The sequence below is a fragment of the Penicillium samsonianum genome (assembly GCF_028829775.1).
Source record: "Penicillium samsonianum strain IBT 33392 chromosome Unknown utg000006l_segment0_segment0, whole genome shotgun sequence".
NCBI classification, from domain to species: Eukaryota; Fungi; Ascomycota; class Eurotiomycetes; order Eurotiales; family Aspergillaceae; genus Penicillium; species Penicillium samsonianum.
In genome coordinates, this window is record NW_026643264.1 from 1,914,047 (window position 1) to 1,933,945 (window position 19,899).

A 19,899-nucleotide genomic window follows, 5' to 3' on the forward strand; every position below is an offset into this window, starting at 1 on the left:
CTGGATTTTTCACCAAGCCATCTGAGATAGCCTCAGCGTCAGACCAGAAATAAATGGTAATTTGAGCAGCCACGCATAGTTAGCTCAAGGCTGCGCTATTGTTTCCCAGCCAATAACCATGCTGATCCGCCAATAAACCGCTCGTATCTTCATGACTTTCTTCCGCAGCTTGTGTTGTAGCTCATTATGAGATCTCAAAATGAACCAACCCTAAATGGTGGAGCAGCCCTTCTTTCAATGGATAAATAATACCACGAGTACAATATTACTGTATTCAAAGTACTCTGTCCGGGAATTCCTCCTCGCCTGGCTGTTTCCCGGTCTTCTTTAAACCGCAGCCTGTCATGTGACGTGACGACACGACATACTGCCTACTTCAGCGAGAGTAGAAGATACGCTAACCGCATTTTGTTATCCCAGTTCTCCAGCTCATCGTGGATTTGATCCGATTTGAACGATTAGGAATGCGCTTTGACACGCTACTACCATGTTGGGCCTCACCATAGGCGCCACAGAGATTGTAATCGTAAAGGAACGAGAGGCAACCACCTGTAGTGTGAACCGAGCGGGGAACCCTGTCAACGTGAATACTTCGTTCAAGGGGGTTTGGGTACGACGGGGGTTGAGTACTCATAATACCAACCTCTGCGGCACAGATCAGCTGCCTATCATTGGCTGAAGCTGAAGGTAGACAAATCTGCGACAGAAGTAAAAGGGGCTCCAGGGCATGGAAGTGACCGTCAATGCATTAGTGTGATCCGTGACATGAAAGCAGTCTGTGCCTCAATGTGACAGAGTACGAGCGGTGCAAAACCCTCGATTTATTAGCGCTTGGCCCGCTTCTTTAGAACAACGGCTACGCCGGGAAATTCGAGACATCAAATGTCTAGTTACGTAGTAAAACTAAGCCAACTTGGGATAGGCTCAAAATCTACCCCTATTTTAAAATATCATTACTCTCCAGTCTTTGCTGCTTTTCCTCTTTGCTGCTTTTCCTCTTTTCTGCCTCTCCTCCTTTCCCCCCTATCTCACCATGTCTGTTAGTGTGGTACTGTCGCAATTTGACGCACTAGTAAACAAAATGGAATCTGTCGGCTTGAAGCTATGTCACAAACGTATTCGCCCATCTGGAGACCAATTGAATGAGTTCCGAGGTCTATATACAAGATTCAAGGCAACATTGGCGAATTTTGACGCCGGAATTCAAGGATTGTTAGCTATGGAGTGTCCCGACGCACGAGATATTGAGCTTGCAGATCGTGTCCGGTCTGCCAATAACCATGCGCCCTTTATGCCATCGACTGTGACGACTCTGAAAAGAAATTTGGTTTTAATTTTTATGGGCCCGATAACGTTCACTCTTGATTCCCAACAAGTGAAAACAAGAAACAAGCAGACTGAAATCAGGTGCGAGATACTAAGATCTCAGCATGCTCATGTTATCCTCATGTGGGCGATGGCGCTTCAGCCATCTGTCTGGAAAGCTTCAGGCGGCATGACCGACAAGACCTTTAATTTTCTCATTCAGGACCTCGAAGGTGAACGAATCAACCGAATTCCGCCACAAATACTCGAGATTGCGCTATCTCTTGCAGCAGAGGGACCTACGAAGGCCTCCGAATCACTGAAAACATTCGTTGAGAAAGTTTCCAAACCCACCGCTGAACTACAATCACCCTTAAAGCGGAGACGCATAGCAGGAACGTCATTATATTCAACTGAATTTGAAGCAACCGATGATAGTGGGCCAAGGGAGATTTTGGCGGCCGAGTCGCGCGAGACACAACACTCTCCAAAAGATAATTCAACGAAGATACAGCAGAATAGGCGTAAGAAGTCTCAATATTCTGGATGCACAATAAAGATACGCTGTTGACAATGAACAGAAATCGACTACCGATGCTCTTCCGCACCTATCTCCAATCTGCCGATATTAGGAGATAGGCTATTCGGCGCGCTTCAAAGCAGTCACCAATGGAAGTGGGAGCGCACTGTCGGAGGGACAGAAACCTCTGACTGTTTGAATGCTCTTGTGCCGAAGAATCGAAGCCAAGATATATCAATCACCCTTTTGGTCGGTCATAAAGACGGTCTCCAGCTTATCCATGAGCTGGAGGCTATACGCGTTTGACAACTACAACTGCTCCGATCACGCGAATCTCGAATCCCTCTGGAACTGGACCGGTTTCTTCCTTCGATGGATCTTCGTTCTCCCAGTGTGGTGGAGAGTCCATATCCGCTTTTGGATCATAAACCATGATTGACTCGCCCTTCCCTGTGATTTCCCTCTCGTAATGTGCTGATCGGAAGAGTATGACTCCACGTATGTCGTAGATCTTTCCTTCTATTGCCTCAGTTCCCACAGGTGCCTTATTTTGGGTTAGCATGTAGCCGAAGGAGTTTGGGTATTGACGGCAAACCTCGTTCGGCATCACGATGTTCGCACGTTGGTCTCGAACTGCAAGAAGGATTTGTTCTCACTGTGCACTTTGAGATGATTAGCATGAAAACTAGCATTTATTTTCCGGAGGATGGCAGCGGCTGTACTTACCAAACCGACTTAGAGGAAAGGGACTGTCGTAACGGGGCTTAGTCGAACAGAAAGTGAAGGGAAGATGGAATTTGCTTAGCCGACAATGGATTGCGCTGGACAAATGGTGGAGGTTTTTTGGTGAAAGCACAAAAAAAATGATCTCCGTGGGTAACGACTCGCGGAGGGGTTGAGGTTGAAGTCACCAGGGGACTGATGAGTTGCCCCACTTCGGGATAGAGTCCGTATCCATCGGGCAGCAAAAAGTGGTAGCAACAGTGATGCAATTTTCGGTTAACGGTTGCTCCTTGAGGACTTAGAAAATAAAATATTTTTGAGGGGCTGGGTCGCCGTTCCAATACCATCGAAGTCAAAATCCGAGCCATTAGCCATGGGGTTTAAAGATAAAAACCACATAATAAAAGAAGGAGAAGGGGCTTGCCAGCATCGCCCGCATTTTTTAATTATTAATCATCGAGACTGTCATGCCTCATGAAAAGATCATCAGTACGCAAAAAACAACTAGTATCAATAAATTGATAGTAATACTGGAATAAATAATCTACCATTAATGGTCATTCGTTGGTTTTTTCCATCGAGGATCTTCAAACCTACGAATTCCTTCCTTTTAGCCCGTGCATTGGATTGGGATATCAAGCGACAATACAAAAATAGTAAATATGGTGGAATTAGAGCGAAGGGGAAGCAGAAAAGAGAAAGCAGCACAAACTGGAGGGTAATGGTAGATCGTTAGCCTATCCGAAGTCTCCGTCTACTGCGATTTTGAGCTTTTAGATGTTGAAATCGTCTCAACAAAGGACACATTCCACTAATGAAAAAATGACATATCGATATTCTTTAAGCTTAATGAATCGTTCCGCATAGTTAAATATTTCGTTTTACAAATATAGATTGACTGGACCCATTATCGAGCTCTGCCCAGAAACACAAAAAGAGTTATAGTAAAATCCTTCCTTGAACTCAGAAAACACATATCGAAATCACAACCTTCCTCAGGCTGAGTATAGCAACTTGGAGCTATGAAGCAAATTAGTGATTGAGGTATTGTTCTGGTCAAGGTACATACCGTCGTGAATTGGACCCACAGACATGGTCTTATACACACAAGGATTGTTGTGCCTAGGGAATAAAGGGAAAACACAATTGACCCAATTGATGCCACCCAGAGAGCTTTCTGGTGCTTGGGGGCCTTGGGGCCTGGATGTCGCCAAAACAAATCGAACGTAGTGGTTGCTACAGACATGGGCTTCATGCATATAAACCAAAATCTAATGAATTGAGCATGAATAAAGCCTTGACCGGCCAAAATCATAAACGTGAATAACGCAAGCAAAATATTGCGATGCTGCTGTATGGTTTTTGTTAACGAGAAACATCTCATGTAGCGACAAATTCAAACTTGCCGACTGATAAATGGTCAAAGACAAAACGACAATTGCACTGACGAAAAAAAAGCCGGCAATCATGTGAGTCAAATGTGACTGCAAAGTTGAAATACACAGATACTATAAAGAAATATTAGTGTCGCCCTCGCTCTTACTCACTGCACTTACTTCGTTCAAAACGAGCAAAAGTAAAACAATGCCGATTTCCATAGGCGACATCGAACGTGACAGATCTGGTATCGGGTTAGAATTATTCTATATGGCTGAACACATTGATCTGCGTACCATTATCAGAGGCGGTCGTTTTCAATGTGAGTATCATGGATGCAATTGAGCCCAGAATGATGATGCCGCCTATTATAATCTGGCTATAAATGAGTGGATTTTTGCTCCGCTCCGTCTGGCTTAAAGCCTTAGTGTATAGGAGCCAGAATGCAAGACTTGAGCAAGAGCAAAACGTTGCTGTTGTTGACGCAACCAGTTGGAATATTAAGTCAAGGTCCATTCTTTTGATTTCAAGTTCACGAAGATCATTAAATATAATCCGTGGCACCAGTTATCATTTAAATAAAGATAGTGACTCAAATAACTTGTTTTCTATCTGTTTCCTACTCATTGTTCTCTTCTGCCATGCATGAAATCTGGTTGGTATTGGCCTTGATCGATATTCGATTGGTCGAACGGGCTTGCCTTGTATAGGGTTTTTAACAGTTGAGTTTGATAAGTATCGCTTGACGGATACAAAGTCAATTATAATTAAAATTTTGAAAGAAAGAAAAGGCGAGAACTAAATACCATTAAAAATTCGAGGGTAATACACTTATGAGAGAGTGCGGATGATGATACACTGATTACGGACTCCGCCTACTATCCTCCCAATCAGGTATAGCGGCTTTAGTAGATGTGAACTAACTATTGACAAAGCAAATCAGGATGCAACTCATTATCTGATAACTCTCAAGAAGATGCCGCTTTTCATTTTCTACTCAGACACAGTGATATATATGCAAGTAGCATAATCTGACGCAACCCGGCGTCAAACATTGACGAATAGAACAATCTGAGAGGTTATACTAGTCCGCTCCGGTCTGAGATCTCCATATGGAGTAAATTGAAAACGCGGTATGCAAGGCCTGAATGAGGGGGTGCTTGCTTTTGCTGGTTTTCCAACCCCATGTCCTAGATATATAAAGGAGCACGACCGTCGAGCAAACGTGCCTTAGTTATTCAAAGCCCATCTACTCATATTTTTCAAGTTACCTCTGTACTATTGTCTACAATGAACATCGTCACCGGAGGCAGTAACCTCCACAGTCCTCCCCAGATATCTCTTCTGGATGTCTTCTTTCCTGGTCTCGGGGGGGTCTCTGCCTCAGCACAGCAGCTGCTTGCTGGTAACCTCGACAGCTACACTCGACTTCTCTGCACCTTCGGAATGTTTGTCCTCTTCACCCGCTACGCAGTCCGCTATGTTTGGGAGCTAGTGAGAAGCTACTTCAGTTCGTAATTCTCCCGACGAGATAGGATAGGGCTGACAGTCTGCAGCTTCGACAATTCACGTCTCGTATTATGACGAAGCGTACGACATGCTCGTCGATTGGATAGCTCACCAACCCTTTGTCCGCAATGCTCACTCATTGATTGCTCGTGTGAGATCTCCACAGCGAACAAGCATCCAATATCAAGCAAAGAAAAAGCCATTAACCTTTTCTCCTTGGGACGGGTCTTTCCCTTTCTGGTATAAGGGACATCTGCTCATCCTTCACTGCGCAGTCAAGGAACATCGAGAAGATATCTACATCTCCTCCATTGGCCTTTCCCCAAATATTCTCAAAGAGCTCGTTGAAGAATGTCGAAAGAAATATCTCAATGACATTCAGAGAAAAGTGTCTGTCTTTGAACACCACGAAGGAGAGTGGAAGAAGGCTCGACTGAGACCGATTCGACCCATCTCTACGGTCATCATGGACAAGCAGGTAAAGGATGACCTGTTGAGAGACATGGAGGAGTTTCTGGATGAGCCCACGCAGAGGTGGTATGCCGCACGCGGAATTCCTTATCAAAGAGGCTATCTCCTGTTTGGACCTCCTGGGACTGGTAAATCGAGTTTCAGTCTCTCAATCGCAGGGCAATTTGATCTGGATATCTATACCCTTCAATTATCAGGTACCTCCGACAGCAAATTGATGAAGCTATTTTCTGAGCTTCCGCCGCACTGTGTCATTCTCCTGGAGGACGTGGACGCCGCTGGATTAGGGCGTAGGGACGACGCCAATGCAGACCGAGAGAACAATTCAAGCTCTGGAGTTACTTTGTCCGGCCTCCTTAACGTTCTCGATGGCGTGTCATCTCAAGAAGGTCGGGTGCTTGTCATGACGACAAATCACATTGAACATCTGGACAAAGCACTTATTCGGCCTGGGCGCATTGACAAGAAAGTGCATTTCAAGCTTGCGGATGAGAATATTTCCACTCAACTCTTTCACACTGTCTTCAAGCAGACGGCCGACCACCAGCAATCCAAGGAGGAATTCGATGATGAGATGATTGAGGGTCTTGCTAAAGACTTTGCTGCTAAGGTGCCAGAGCACAATTTCAGTCCAGCTGAGGTTTTGTCGTTCCTGTTGGAGCGGAAGAACTCACCTATTGATGCTGTTAATGGCGTGCAAGACTGGGCGGCGAGAGCAAAGGAGGCAGGGAGTCAACTGAAGAGAGAGGGTTCTTGGGTACAAGAAAGCGAATGTTAAATATGAGAAAGAGAGGGCGAAGGGAATGGAGGGCCAAAGGGGCGATTTGCTAAGGACTACAGCTCCCCGGATGCTGACGTGGGCCAGGGAGATGGCATTGTGAAAGACGTGTCTGTTCTGGCAAAGGGTTTGAAAGTGCGCAGTGCTAGTGGTAGAAATGCTTCATTATCATGCAGTATGCAATCGGTATTGAAATACAAAAACACCGCTTCTCTCGTAAACACTTTATATCTTTCTTCCTCTGCTTACAACAGTTGTCTCTTTGCTCATGATTGCTTTGGAGCTAGCCGACATTTCAATCTAGAGCGGTGATGAAGTCGATAATTTAATGCCTGCCCGAGCTCTTCTGACATTGACACGCCGAAGGTCTTCTTAGATGATTCCCAGGACTTTGATTTCCTTTTTCGATCATGATCTGTGAATCTCCTGGCGAAACGAACACGCCAGCTTCATCGACGCTGTACTTCCCTCCCCCAGACATCACGAGCACATGATGTGATCTGAAGGTGCAGACGTAAACGTCAACTAACGCAGTGGTCCATGGGTCTCGGGGCCGTCATGTACAGACAGCAGTTGAGCTGGATAGGAGCCTTTGTCTGCTTCTACCTGCCCCGACGTGATGGCCATGCGGAGTATTGCCAGAGGTTGGTTCAAAAGTCCGAGGGCGCTTCAACCATCTCACGTCCTCCAAGTCAATGACAAGCAAACGGTCACCCAGGTCATCCACAGCATATTGCGCCACTCGTCGTCGCTGTGGATAACGCCGTGCGATCGGAACATGGCCAGAGCTTTGTTGCGCTCTTGGTGAAAGAAGCTATAATTCTCATCGTTGATGACATGCTGAAGCCGCGTTCCAGACCAGCTCAAGATCATCATCTGGGCCATTAATTCACCATGGTACCAGTATTGGATATTGGGACTGCGGCTCTCGCTCTCTTCGGTCCGCTTTATATAGGCTCTGAACGTCAGCACATCAAAAAGGCCAAAGTGTGTTGGTGCCTTTGGTGCCAGAGGCATGAATGACTCGAACCAAGGGGTGAGTAAGCCGGCTGGTAAACATCTGGACACATTAACTACCCTAGGATTTTTACGGTAGCAGTATTCCGTATGGACGTAGAAATAAGATTTGAGCCTCGTGAATATCACCAGATGCAAATACAATGTTATTTCACGATACACGAACACGTTTTGCATCATCTGTCTCTACACGACAAGGTCGCCGTTTTGCTGACCGAGCTGGCTGCGAAGATGGGCGACACTTCAGAGTAGAGCGATGGAAGTCGATAATCAATGCACGACCGAGCTCCTTGTTCCAAAGGACATTTTCACACCGTAAGTCTTCATGAAATATGCCCAAGGCTTTAATTTCTTTATTCGACCTTCGAATCTCGCGGCGAAGGTGTGGCGTAATATCCATCGTGGCTGTGCATTCACCGCCCCAGCCCAGAACGAGCATGTGACGGATCTGTCCGGCGCCATGAAGGAAATATATCAGGGAACTACATTGATCATTGGCCTCTATAGAGACCTGAGACAGATGTGTTTCCTGATGAAAAAGAGAGATCTCAAGGATATCTGGGGAGTATGGCATGACTGAGGATCCCAGTTGAGACAGAGCTCAGGAGTAGGGCTCCGAAAGGAATAAATGAATGCGAATATAGGGCATATTCATATTCGCACCCCGCGAATATGAATAAATGAATATCGTATTCGCGCGAATTGTTGAGATAGGTAGTTGTAGTGTTCTTGTTAAGGTTACTATCAAAAGTGGGAACCCCGTCTATTTAAATGTCGATCGCTAGTCCTGCCATAAGCTTTGACCACCGCGATACTCAACACTCCCACTCGATGGCCACCATCACCAATGGTGTCAGTGACTATGTGATCGCGGTGGTGACGGGCCCCATTAAAACCTTCAAAAACTTCATTTGAGAAGAAAGGAAGGAAAGGGTACCCTGTGCCTTAGTCTTGTTCAATACAAATAAGGTGTAGCAATTATTCAACGCCAAGCCCTTTCCGAAACCACTCAAATCTTTCCCGAGCAAGGGGTTTGGTGAACCCATCAGCAATTTGTTCTATGGTTGGGATATATTTGAGCTTCACTGTTCCGTTGTCTTGGACCTCTCCCTGCCACTTGCGTTGGATTTCCATATGTTTTGTGCGGGAGTGGTATTGTGGGTTCGAGGAGAGAGCAATGGCTCCTTGGTTATCCCCGCAGATGATCGTGGCGTTTAATCCTTGGTTCATATTCAATTCGTTGAGAAGCCTTCTCAACCAGACTGCTTCTTTGGTGGCTTGTGTCTGCCCTAGAAATTCGGCTTCGCAGGTTGAGAGGGCAACGACGCCCTGGCGTTTCGATTGCCAACTGATGGCCCCACTTCCAATGTTGAAGAGATACCCAGCTGTTGATCGTCTCGTGTCACGACATCCTCCCCAATCTGCATCTGTGAAGCCTTTCAGTTTCTGAGGCTGACCCTTGTACGCGAGTCTGAGGCTCTTTGTTCCTTTGAGGTACCGCAGGATGCGTTGAGCGAGCTTTATGTGCTGGGGCCCAGGATTTGCCAGAGATCTACTCGCCACAGAGACTGCGTACGCGATGTCCCCCCTGGTTCCAAGCATAATGTACATCAGAGATCCGACCATGCGTTGGTAAGAGGTCCTCTGGTCTGGAGGGCACGTGTAGTCTGGACTGTTCTCTGGAAGAGGTGAGGTTTCTATCGGCGTACCGATGGGAGCGCAGTTGCCAATATCAAATTGATGAGCAACCTTGTCAATGTATGCTTCTTGACTTAGGAACAGTTTCCTGTTTTGGCGGTCTCGCTGGATGGATATCCCAAGGTAGTAGCTGCATGGGCCCAGATCTGTCATCTGAAAACGGTTCCTTAGGCTCCGCTTGATCTTCTTGATCTCTGCGATACTCGGACCCACGATCAGGAGATCATCAACATACACCGCGATGTACATATTGCTCCGAACGAAGATACCAAGATCGGCGGTGATTGGCTCGAAGCCAAGATTGCGTAGGAAGTTCGTGAGGGTCTGGTACCAGATGCGAGGAGCCTGCTTTAATCCATAGAGTGCCTTTCGAAGCTTGCAGACCCTTGGGGTGCCGTCCGTCATGTGATGGGGCTGTTCGACATAGATCTCGTGGTCTATGTGCCCGTACAAGAATGCGGTTTTGACATCCATTTGCTCGATCTCCAGGTCCAGGGCCGCTCCGATTGCGAAGAGGGCCTTGTAGCTCATTGGCTTGACAACCGAGGCAAAGGTTTCATCATAGTCGATACCGTCTTCTTGTGTGAAGCCCCTCACCACCCATCTGCTCTTATGGCGGAGTACTTCGCCATGAGGTCCTCGTTTGAGTTTGAACACCCATTTTCCACTGAGAACTCGCCGGTCTTTGGGGGGATCAACAAGCTCCCATGTTTTGTTTTGCTTGAGTGAGTTCACTTCTTCAAGCATTGCTCTTTCCCATTCGAGCCAGCTTGTGTCGTTCTTCGCCTGATGCAGGTTCTTTGGCTCGAAGGGTTCTGTTTCCTCTGCAGCTACCGTCAAGAATGTTGAGATGACGTTCTCTTCGGGTATATTCATTAGTGCAAGTTCTTCTTCGCTCTCATCAGACGTGTCTAGTGTGGCTTGTGGAGCGCGAATCTTTAGTTCAGGGTGGTGATCAAGTGCTCCTTGCTGCACATCATGGACTGGGCTGTCAAGTTGGAGTTCTGGATATCGTTGCCATTCTCCTGAATTTAGCCCTTGCTGAGCGTCGCCTTGTTGCTGGTCGCCACCGCGTGGTGAGTCAATCCCAAGGACAGAATCCTGATAAGCAGGCGATAGAGGTCCGAGGGTATCGTCAATGCGCGTGGGCGACAAGGTCCTATCTCCCTGTACAGCAACAGCTGGCTGCGAGTCATCGTCACTCGATTGGGACGACGCTTGGGTTTGCGAGTTATCGTCACTCGGCTGGGTAAGCACTCTGGAGTCATCGTCACTCCGAGGCAGTATGTGCGAGATATCGTTTCTCGGCTTAGGTAGGGGCTGCTCCCGGGGATCAATCGACAATCGGTGCCCCGAAGCAGGCACGGATGCTTGCCGCACACCTACCGACGGTTGGTTTATTAGTCCCACCGTCTCACTCCCCCCTGCGGCAGCAGCCGTTGCCTCAGGTAAGCCGTCTTGTCTGGCTCCCACATCTTCTATAGTCTGTGTGGAGGGAGCTGTGAGGACTTCGTGAAACTCAGCGTTTGGAGTCCCAACAATTCTTCCGTCTCCCAGAAGGATACGGTAGTTGGTGTTTCCCTCATAGCCTAGCAGGATGCATGGCCTTGTTCGCGGATCCGTAAGCTTCTTTCTTTGCTTTGGCGGGATCAAGTATTCCCCTTTGGATCCGATCACTCTCAGTCGTGATAGGTCAGGTTTGTCACCATACCACGCTTGGTACGGAGTCATGTTGAGCTTCGATGACGGCGATCGGTTGGAGAGGAAAGCTGCGGTTCGAGCGATTTCCGGCCAGAATTTAGACGGCAACCTCGCATGTGCTAGGGTAGGCCCAACCCGATCATAAATTGTCTTATGGGCTCTTTCGGCAACCCCATTCTGCTGGTGTTGATCCACTCCTGTCACCTCCGCTTGGATTGCGCGCGAGAACAATATGAACTTCATCTCGTCTCCCATTTGTTCAGATATCCGGTCGAGACGTATTCGTCTGCATTTTCGCTCGGGGCGCTCGTTGTGGTCGAGGAAGAACCGTAGTGATTCTATGACGAACTCTTGTCTTCGTGGTATAGGGATAATCTCGATCCAGCCCGTGAAGTCGTCAACGATGGTGAGCCAATAACGACTGCCGTCAAGGCCCTCGTCAAATGGCCCTGCGACGTCAATATGGAGGAGCTCCATTGCGTATTCTCCTCTCCTGCTACTTCCTGATCTGCGGTGGGGTTTTTCGATCATTCGCCCCTGCAGACACGAATTGCATGGATGACGTCGCTCCATGTCCCGAACACCATGAGCCTGCTTTTGGAGTCGCCGAAGATTTGCATCACTCATATGAGCAAGCCGATTATGCCACAGAGACATTTGCGGGCTAACATGATAAGAGGGGAAAGTCAGACTTGCCCACAGATCGAGTGCGTAGACTCCATGATATTCGCTGGCAGTAAACATATTCTTTCCATTTGACTTGTTGCGAAGGATAGCATCCCGGCTTGAGAATTCGACTTTTGCCCCTCGTTTGAGAAGCTGGAGCACCGATATGAGATTGGCGTGTGCAGATGGAACATAGAGGACGTTATCAAGCACAAGCCATTTTTTTCTGCCGCGTACATTGCACAGGATATTCACTGTCCCCACTCCCGAGGGAGCCGTTGAGGTGTCAACACCTCTTAGTGAGGGGCCATGGTACTTGGACATTTGGACAAATCTCGAGGCACTATTGCAGACGTGCTGAGCGCATCCACTATCTACAATCCACGCGTCGCGAATAGAGAAGGTCTTTATCGCCATCATTATGGGAATACGGTCAAATAGGGCGAAATTGCCCTCGATATCGTTTCCAAATGCTTCGTTGACATCTTTCTCGGAGACTTTTGTCGCCATGAAAGTTGGTTTCTTCGGATCCTTTGGACCACCCGCATCGTCATCCTCGTCATCCGTCGAAGGCCGCTTCTTCAACTGTTTGCGTGTGCTCGTATGCATTCTGCCTGGCTTTGGCTTCGGTCTATCTCCGTCTTTCTGTTTCAGTTTCGGATTCTTGGTGAAACATTCGGAGTCAACGTGATAAGGTTTTCGGCAGAAGGAGCAATATGGGACGTTATCGATCTCGATTCGACAAGTAGTTCCGTCCAACGACGGGATGAGCTTCTTGTCACCTGGCCCACGGACTAGAGCAAGAGCAGGAAGTGCTTGCGTCTCCATTGCTTGTTTACCCAATTGTCCCTTCCTATGCTCTTCCTCAATTGCCTTATTCTCGATATAGTCGAACGTGGGCGCCGCTTTGGTGACGTTCCCATTTGCGTCTATTTCATTGACAAGGTCCATTTGTCGGAAGATATGATCGCGGAAGCTCTCGTACTCCGGACCGAGTGCATGCACGAAGAAAAATGTTCGCTCAATTTCGGAGGTTACGCAATCAGGGTCAAGGAGGAGTTTTTCAGCATGGATCTTCCTGATCTCTGCCCCGAGGGCTTGAGTGCTCCCACACTTGTCTCTTGTAAGGGCCATGTATCGCCGTTGGAGGTTAACATACGTGCCTGAGCCTTCTGGTTTGAAGTTGTCCTTGACTGCCTTAAGCAGTACTTGAACTCGAGGAATCTCAAAGGCATTGATCCTTTGCGCCGCATTGTGTGTCAGCTTTGCCGTGATCATCGCAGAATAGAACTTTTGGCGGTGAATCCATTGCCGTGCTTCTTCTTCTTCTATCGGTGGAGTCGCTCCATCGTCGGCAACCGCAGATATCCGAATGAACTCGTTGACCTTCTGATTCCACCGAAACCAGTCGCTGGCATTATCTAATGTTGGGATTCCGTTATAAAACGTATTGATTCCGAATTGCTCAAACTTTGTGATTTCAGTCATGTCGGCAAAGGATGCTCCTCAGAGCTGAAGAATTCAGGGCTAGATACGTCGTTGGGCCGATCAGAGGTAATCGATTCACTATTTGATGACTGAGGAGAGCGCACCTCCAAGCCAAAGAGTTCAAGGCTTGACGCGGCACTGGGAAGACTTGAGACAATGGAAACGCTTCGATCTGATGAACTTGGCGTAGGCATCCGAGATGGAGGAGTATAGTCGCTGTCTGGGACTCCTTGTAGATTGAGAGAGTACTTGTACGATCTAAAGAAGTGGGGGAAACGACGTCGGTCAACTAGATATTCCGGCTTCCTTGGAGGGAAGATTGAGGCTCTGTTTGGCCTGAGTTTGTAACGACTCGAATTGCTGTTGTCGGAAATGAATGGATCCCCTCCACCCGCAGGGCTTGGTGGGGTGAAGGCCAAAGTCTCAATGTTGTTTTCTGACTGAGCGAGAGTGCGATAGCGACTTGTCCCCTGTGCGATACTGGAACACGTGGGTTGAGCTTGGGGGGAACCTGGGAGGTCTTCTCCAGTGTTGCGAGGAGCGATGATTGGGCTGGTGATCCTCGATGCTCGGCGTATGCGGTCTTCAGTGGGCAGGCGCCAGTAGGCTCCCAAGAGTGCGTTCGGAGAAAGTGATGGGAAGTAGGACGTTTGTATTTTCTTGAAGCGCCAATGGCGAGTGTATCGGAGGTATGAGAGGATGTTCAGCTCTTCGTCCGTCCAAGAGTGTCTCTTTTGTAGTGTTTTCCGCATTTTCCGAAATGGCCTTGTGGCTGTTGACTCTGAGAAGATAGTTACCGAGTTTGCTGCGAATTGTGACATGTCCCAGCAGTAGGTAACATTTGCGGTACCTCATGCCAGTTTCATAGTGTAACCGTAGCAATAATGGCATACTGTCTATGGCTATTTGACGGAGAAACTCCCGAGGCTTGCTGCAAACGGTGACATGTCCTGGCTATGGGGACAACCCTGCGATACTCCGTGCCAGTGTGACAGTGTAACAGTAGCAATGATGGCATGCTGTCTGTAAGTCTTCAGTGAATGGAAGTTCATCCAGTTTATTGCTTCGAGAGGGTTTTGAGCAATAGAACTTCATATTGTTCATCAAGTTACTGAGAATATATGGTCAGTTTCTGAAGTTCATGGAGTTAGTTTCTGATAGAGAAGCTTAGCTGTAATGGCAGGGAAAGGGTTTTTGTGTTGAGATGCCTGCGTGCCCAAAGGTAAAGCCACCCGGGCTCATAACCTGTTGAGATAGGTAGTTGTAGTGTTCTTGTTAAGGTTACTATCAAAAGTGGGAACCCCGTCTATTTAAATGTCGATCGCTAGTCCTGCCATAAGCTTTGACCACCGCGATACTCAACACGAATAAGCGCATTATTCATATTCGCATTCATATTATTCATATCATGCATTTTGCGCGCATTAATGAATCTTCCGTTTCCCCGGTTTTTGTATTACAGAAATACACGTTTCCACTCGTCAACTTGTATCTCAAGTGCCATCACGGCCTCGGTCAAGCATAAGTAGGAAATATCTTCCATACAAACCATGTTCTAAAGTGTATACCCTATATTGTAGGGCTTGGTAAGCTCTATGTGTTCTGCGTGAATATTTTTCGCGATTTCTTATAGGTGTAAGTGTCTAGTTTTGGTGACCAACGGTTGCTACAGAAAGTTGAGCGAAATTATATATATCTACAAGACGTCTTTCCACATCTTTGCTGCTCCAGTTAAATCGACTACCATAACTTCTCTTGTTCTCACTCGATCTACTCCAAAATTTAGATTTAATATAAGCATGACTATTGGCACGTAAAAACGCGTTTACCATGCCACTTTAACTCACTTCTCATCCAAGTTACAGATTGTTTACCATGAGAGTCGCGAGTGAGAAACCGCCGCTTGTAAAGAAAAGACCTATCAACTTTCCACCTTACTGGGATTGCATCAGGCGAAAGCATAGCTGAAGTTTCCACATCATTTTTTCATACTCACCTTTCATTTCCGACTCGCTAGGCTATCAAATATTGTCGAGTGATACTAAAGGTGTGCCATGCCTCGCTCCCAGGTACCACTTGGACTACTGACACTGGACAAATACAGAATGGCATCCTCACCTAATCCATTTGTGCGAAAGACGCGTGGTCTTCCGCGTCGCGACTACAATGCTCTGAACAATGGCACACCCTCCCTGCTCCCTGAGCCATGGGAAGGAAATATCCGTGAAATGGAGAGCCCCTGCTCGCCAGCACCATGCGAGTCTACGGGAGGCGAAGAGACGTCGCCATCCATGCGGTCCTTACCCATTCCCAGCTCTTCGCCCGCTCCGCTAGATCCCGCGCTATCAGGATTGACTAGCAGTCAGAGTAGCCCACCGCCTTACAAGAGACGAAAAGCCAAGTCATACTCTAGCTGGACCCTCGAGCATTTCTGGATCACAGAGCTAGACAACACCTGGCGTCGAAAGGGTGGGCCACCAAAGAAGGATCGGCTCTTAGTCTGTAGGCAGTGCAGTTGGTCGTCCAGGGATTCGGCACGCTATGGCTCCACATCGAATTTGTTAGCCCATCTCCAGGCCAAGCACCGCATCAGTTCTGGATCAGACATCACGTCATCTTCAACTATCGGAACGACCCTGGACAATTTTTTGACACCTGCAAAAGAAAGGGCGGGCCTTGAACAAATGCTGATACAATGGGTTGTTCAAACGAGACAGCCCTTTACGGTAGTGGAGCATCCGGCATTTAGGGCGCTTTTTGAAGCGACTGGGGCTATATTACCCATCAAGACGGCCGACACTCTCTTCAACAGGATCAGGGAGGAATTTTGCAAGAACCGGACTTGCGTCAAAGAAGAATTAGCCACTAATAGTCGCACGCTTGCGCTGTCTCTTGATGTTTGGACATCAGAGAATCAGATAGCGATCATGGGCATCATTGGTCATTGGATCTCACCCGACTTTGAGAAGCGAGAAGAGCTTCTGGAGTTCACTGACATATGTGAACCGCACTCTGGGGAGAATCTTGCAGAAATTGTCATGAAAATGCTCGAGGAACTAGACGTCGCGCCAAAGCTCCTCACAATTACGGGGGATAATGCTGCCAACAATGGAACTCTCTGCGACAGTCTTCATGCCGAGCTTCTCAAGAATTATGATGATAAAGACGACCAATTTCGCATCAGACCTCTTATGCGGTTTCGTGGACGGCAGAGCTTCATTCCTTGCCTTGCCCACGTCATCAATCTCATTTGCAGAGACGTACTGGCTTCCCTGAGGGCCGGCTCAGCTCGAGAGGCGAAGGCTATACTGGACGACATGGCCACGCAAAGTAGCCCAACATTCACCTCTGCCCACAGCACAAAAGGAGCAATCATGAAGATCCGGCTGCTGACCCTATGGATTGCCCGCAGTCCACAGCGCCGCCAGAATTGGAAAGATGTGTCACCATCCAAGCAAGTCGGCTACGATGTTGACACTCGATGGAACTCAACCTATATCATGATAGCGGACGCCCTTCGGCTACAGAAAGAACTTGGACAGTTTGTCCGGATGCATCCAGAAGTTCACGCCCTTCAAATAAACGAGAACGAATGGTCGATTCTTCAACAAGTAGCGAAGGTTCTTAAGCCATTCTGGGATCACACCAACTCGGTATCAAAATCTTGTCCGACGATTGTTGAGAGTTTGCCCATCTATTGGAGTCTAGACGACCTCCTTGACGAGGTTCAAAAGGCCGAAGGTGATTTTGAAGATGTTGATACCGAGATCCGGGATGCGGTGGAACGAGGAATCCAAAAGATGAACAAATTTGCAAGGAAGATGGACACCAATCTTCTTTACTACGTGGCGTCCGTCCTGGACCCGCGTATTAAATCGTCTTTGATCGGATCGCAGATGAGCGAGCAAGATGCGGGACTGATCATCTCTCAAGTGCGGGAGTTCTTAAAGAGGGAGTATCCGCACGAGTTGTCCATGTCGTGTATAGTGGATCGCCCGCCGGGAATGTCCGAGACTATGTGGAGGACGCTGCGAAAAGTACAGCCATCGCAGCGGACGCTTCTTTCAGACATTGATAGATATCTAGACGCGCCACCCGTGAGTTGGTCCCACCATATGATTGATGATGCAGACGAGGAATGGGTTCTCAAATGGTGGAAGGCGAATGTATTTAGCTTTCCACTCATGGCAAAGGCAGCTCGAGATTACCTGCCAATTCCATCAGCGGAGGTAGGGATTGAACGCGAGTTCAGCAATGCCAGAGATGTATTGGGACTCAGAAGACACTGTCTAAATGCGGAGACTATGCGATGGCTTATGCTACTTAAGGGACAGTACCAAAAATAGCGTTCCAAAAAAGTGATTGTGATAATATCAAGATTTATGGGAATATAACGTCTTAAAGATGGTGAACGCATTTGCGACAAGAGTCTTAGGCACATGTAATGGGGTTGCTGTATTGAGACGTAACAGCATGAACGGTAATGTATGCTCTCTCAGTATATGAATAAATATGATCATTCATGAATATTCATGAATAATGCAATATGAATATGCCTCTTATTCATATTCATATTATGCAATTCATATTATTCATATTCGCAAATATTCATGAATATTCATGAATGATCATATTCCTTTCGGAGCCCTAATCATCGACATCGTCAAGTAGTGGAGATAGACGATAGAGAATTTGAAAACATAGTTCTCCTGTTATCTCTAGACATAGGGTTTGTCTTCTCTACGATAATCTCTGTCCCTATGGCTAACGGAAGATAATTCCGTGCTCAGGGCACTACTAACAGCAGAGAATGCCATATCCCATTTCTACACAACTCTGTAAAGTGAGACACTAGGCCAAACCTCTCCTTCTTTCTCATATAAGAGTAACGAAGAAAATCACTTTCGATCTACAGTCTATCTGAGGAGTGGTGTTAATAGTTCGTTACGAGTAGCGAAAGGGCGCCATTAGTAGGCCACAAAGCAGTCAGCACGACAGGATGCGGCTTTTCAGGCCATTCATACTTTACATCGCCAAAATCTCATCAATGACCATTTCCTTCCTTTGTTCCAGGATAATTCATAGGCTGAGATAAGTCAACAAAAAATAGTGGCTGCCGAACTGCCCTTAGTGGAGAATTTTATCAGCTTCTAGAAAGACATTCCAGGCCATTAGACCGAACGAACAATATACAGATATCGCATCGAGGTTTCTAAGAATAGAGAAGTACAATCAGATCTTACAATGGCTCTTTTTACACCAGTAAAGCTACCAATTGATACGAATGTGGACTTATATTAGGATAACCAAACAACTTTTACGGTAACATTGCAGCCCTTCAACCTTGAAACAGCGCTATCACCTTTTTTAAGGTCCGTCATACGGGAGATAACGACCTTATTATTCCATTCGACTCGCGGAAAATCCCCACAAGAAGATTATTCGGGGTTTCTTCCATTCTTTACTCCGGACCTCCCCTTAGAAGAGCTAGAAGACTAGCTTGATATCAATCGAGGATCCCTTGCTATTCGGAGTGAGCAAACTCGTATGCCTCTTCTTTCCCCTAGGGGCTTCATCCAAAGCCCTAAGTTTCATTTCACTCCCCACATCTTTGTGAGGTGGATTCGAAACCCAGATACAAGTGGATTTACAATCGAATGTCGACCGTTTGAAAAACGGCGGAACCTCATACAGCAAGCAATATTGGCCGATCAAATCTCCATACAAACTTTCACTAAAACAGCCTATATAGCTGCCACTGAATTCACTATTGACTTCCTGCCTTAGGAACTGGGTCGGACCAACCTCCTGATTCCGCCAATCATACAATTACTATTAGCATCTGATGGCGTAGTCTATACGCGTTGAAAGTTTTGGAGGTGTTCCTAAAATCGGATTGAGTTCTCTAGCGGAGGCAATCACATCTCCTTCTTCTCAATGGCTAGTAAATTACTAGCGACTAGAATTTTTGGGTGACTCTCTGATCAAGTTCTTGGTCTCTACGTATATCTTTCATACTTATCCTCGATGGTATGAAGGCTACCTATCAAAGATGAAGGATTTGCTGATCTCAAACGAGAGACTGACGCACGCGGCCGTGAGAGCTCACTTAGAACAATTTATCTACGCTGATTTTATCACGCGAAAACATCCAATCTTTTAGCAGAATGATAGAGATTCTGTAGACAAAGGGATTCCGAGAAAAGTATATGCTGATATAGTAGAAGCTCTCGTAGCCGCTGCCTATAAATATGGTAGAATTTCACTCTCCCGAAAGCTTGTCGGTATTTTTCTACCGGAGATTTCCGACTTCACGCTAATACCCTAAGAACCACTAAAGAAAACCTGCCAATTCCCGGTCTATTTGGAAATCAAACTTGACAAACTTCTTGGCTTCAAGTTTAAGAACCGGGCTCTAATCTGGGAGGCGCTCACACACCTATTATAGCAAAGAGACCAAACAACTAGGTCTTACTAACGGCTTGAATTCCTGGGAGATGCGGTTTTGGACTTTCTCGTTGTAAGAAGACTGCACGCTTAGGTTCTAAAGCTTGCGGAAGGACGAATGACTGAAATTCGAGCCGCTTTAGTAAATGCCGACTTCACCGAGACATGTTACTACGGGTAGGAGATAACGGTAGGCAAT

The 19,899-nt window shown here is 47.0% G+C and overlaps 5 protein-coding genes across 5 annotated transcripts; 3 read left to right on the forward strand and 2 right to left on the reverse strand.

Annotated features, from left to right (window-relative positions):
• Positions 1-1,081: 1,081 nt before the first annotated feature.
• On the forward strand, positions 1,082-2,131 carry N7471_010748 (uncharacterized protein; the record flags this gene model as incomplete). Its single annotated transcript, XM_057283467.1, has 2 exons — positions 1,082-1,829; positions 1,887-2,131. The coding sequence occupies 2 exons, from the start codon at positions 1,082-1,084 to the stop codon at positions 2,129-2,131; spliced, it is 993 nt and encodes a 330-aa protein (XP_057132446.1).
• A 3,084-nt stretch (positions 2,132-5,215) lies between these two features.
• On the forward strand, positions 5,216-6,683 carry N7471_010749 (BCS1 and AAA domain-containing protein; the record flags this gene model as incomplete). Its single annotated transcript, XM_057283468.1, has 2 exons — positions 5,216-5,435; positions 5,482-6,683. The coding sequence occupies 2 exons, from the start codon at positions 5,216-5,218 to the stop codon at positions 6,681-6,683; spliced, it is 1,422 nt and encodes a 473-aa protein (XP_057132447.1).
• A 678-nt stretch (positions 6,684-7,361) lies between these two features.
• On the reverse strand, positions 7,362-7,700 carry N7471_010750 (uncharacterized protein; the record flags this gene model as incomplete). Its single annotated transcript, XM_057283469.1, has 1 exon — positions 7,362-7,700. One exon carries the CDS (start codon positions 7,698-7,700, stop codon positions 7,362-7,364), a length of 339 nt encoding a protein of 112 aa, XP_057132448.1.
• A 4,624-nt stretch (positions 7,701-12,324) lies between these two features.
• Positions 12,325-13,253, reverse strand: N7471_010751 (uncharacterized protein; the record flags this gene model as incomplete). Its single annotated transcript, XM_057283470.1, has 2 exons — positions 12,325-12,396; positions 12,489-13,253. The coding sequence occupies 2 exons, from the start codon at positions 13,251-13,253 to the stop codon at positions 12,325-12,327; spliced, it is 837 nt and encodes a 278-aa protein (XP_057132449.1).
• A 2,105-nt stretch (positions 13,254-15,358) lies between these two features.
• N7471_010752 (uncharacterized protein) lies at positions 15,359-17,599 on the forward strand (the record flags this gene model as incomplete). The annotated part of the gene is made up of 1 exon (XM_057283471.1): positions 15,359-17,599. The coding sequence occupies one exon, from the start codon at positions 15,359-15,361 to the stop codon at positions 17,597-17,599; it is 2,241 nt and encodes a 746-aa protein (XP_057132450.1).
• Positions 17,600-19,899: the final 2,300 nt, after the last annotated feature.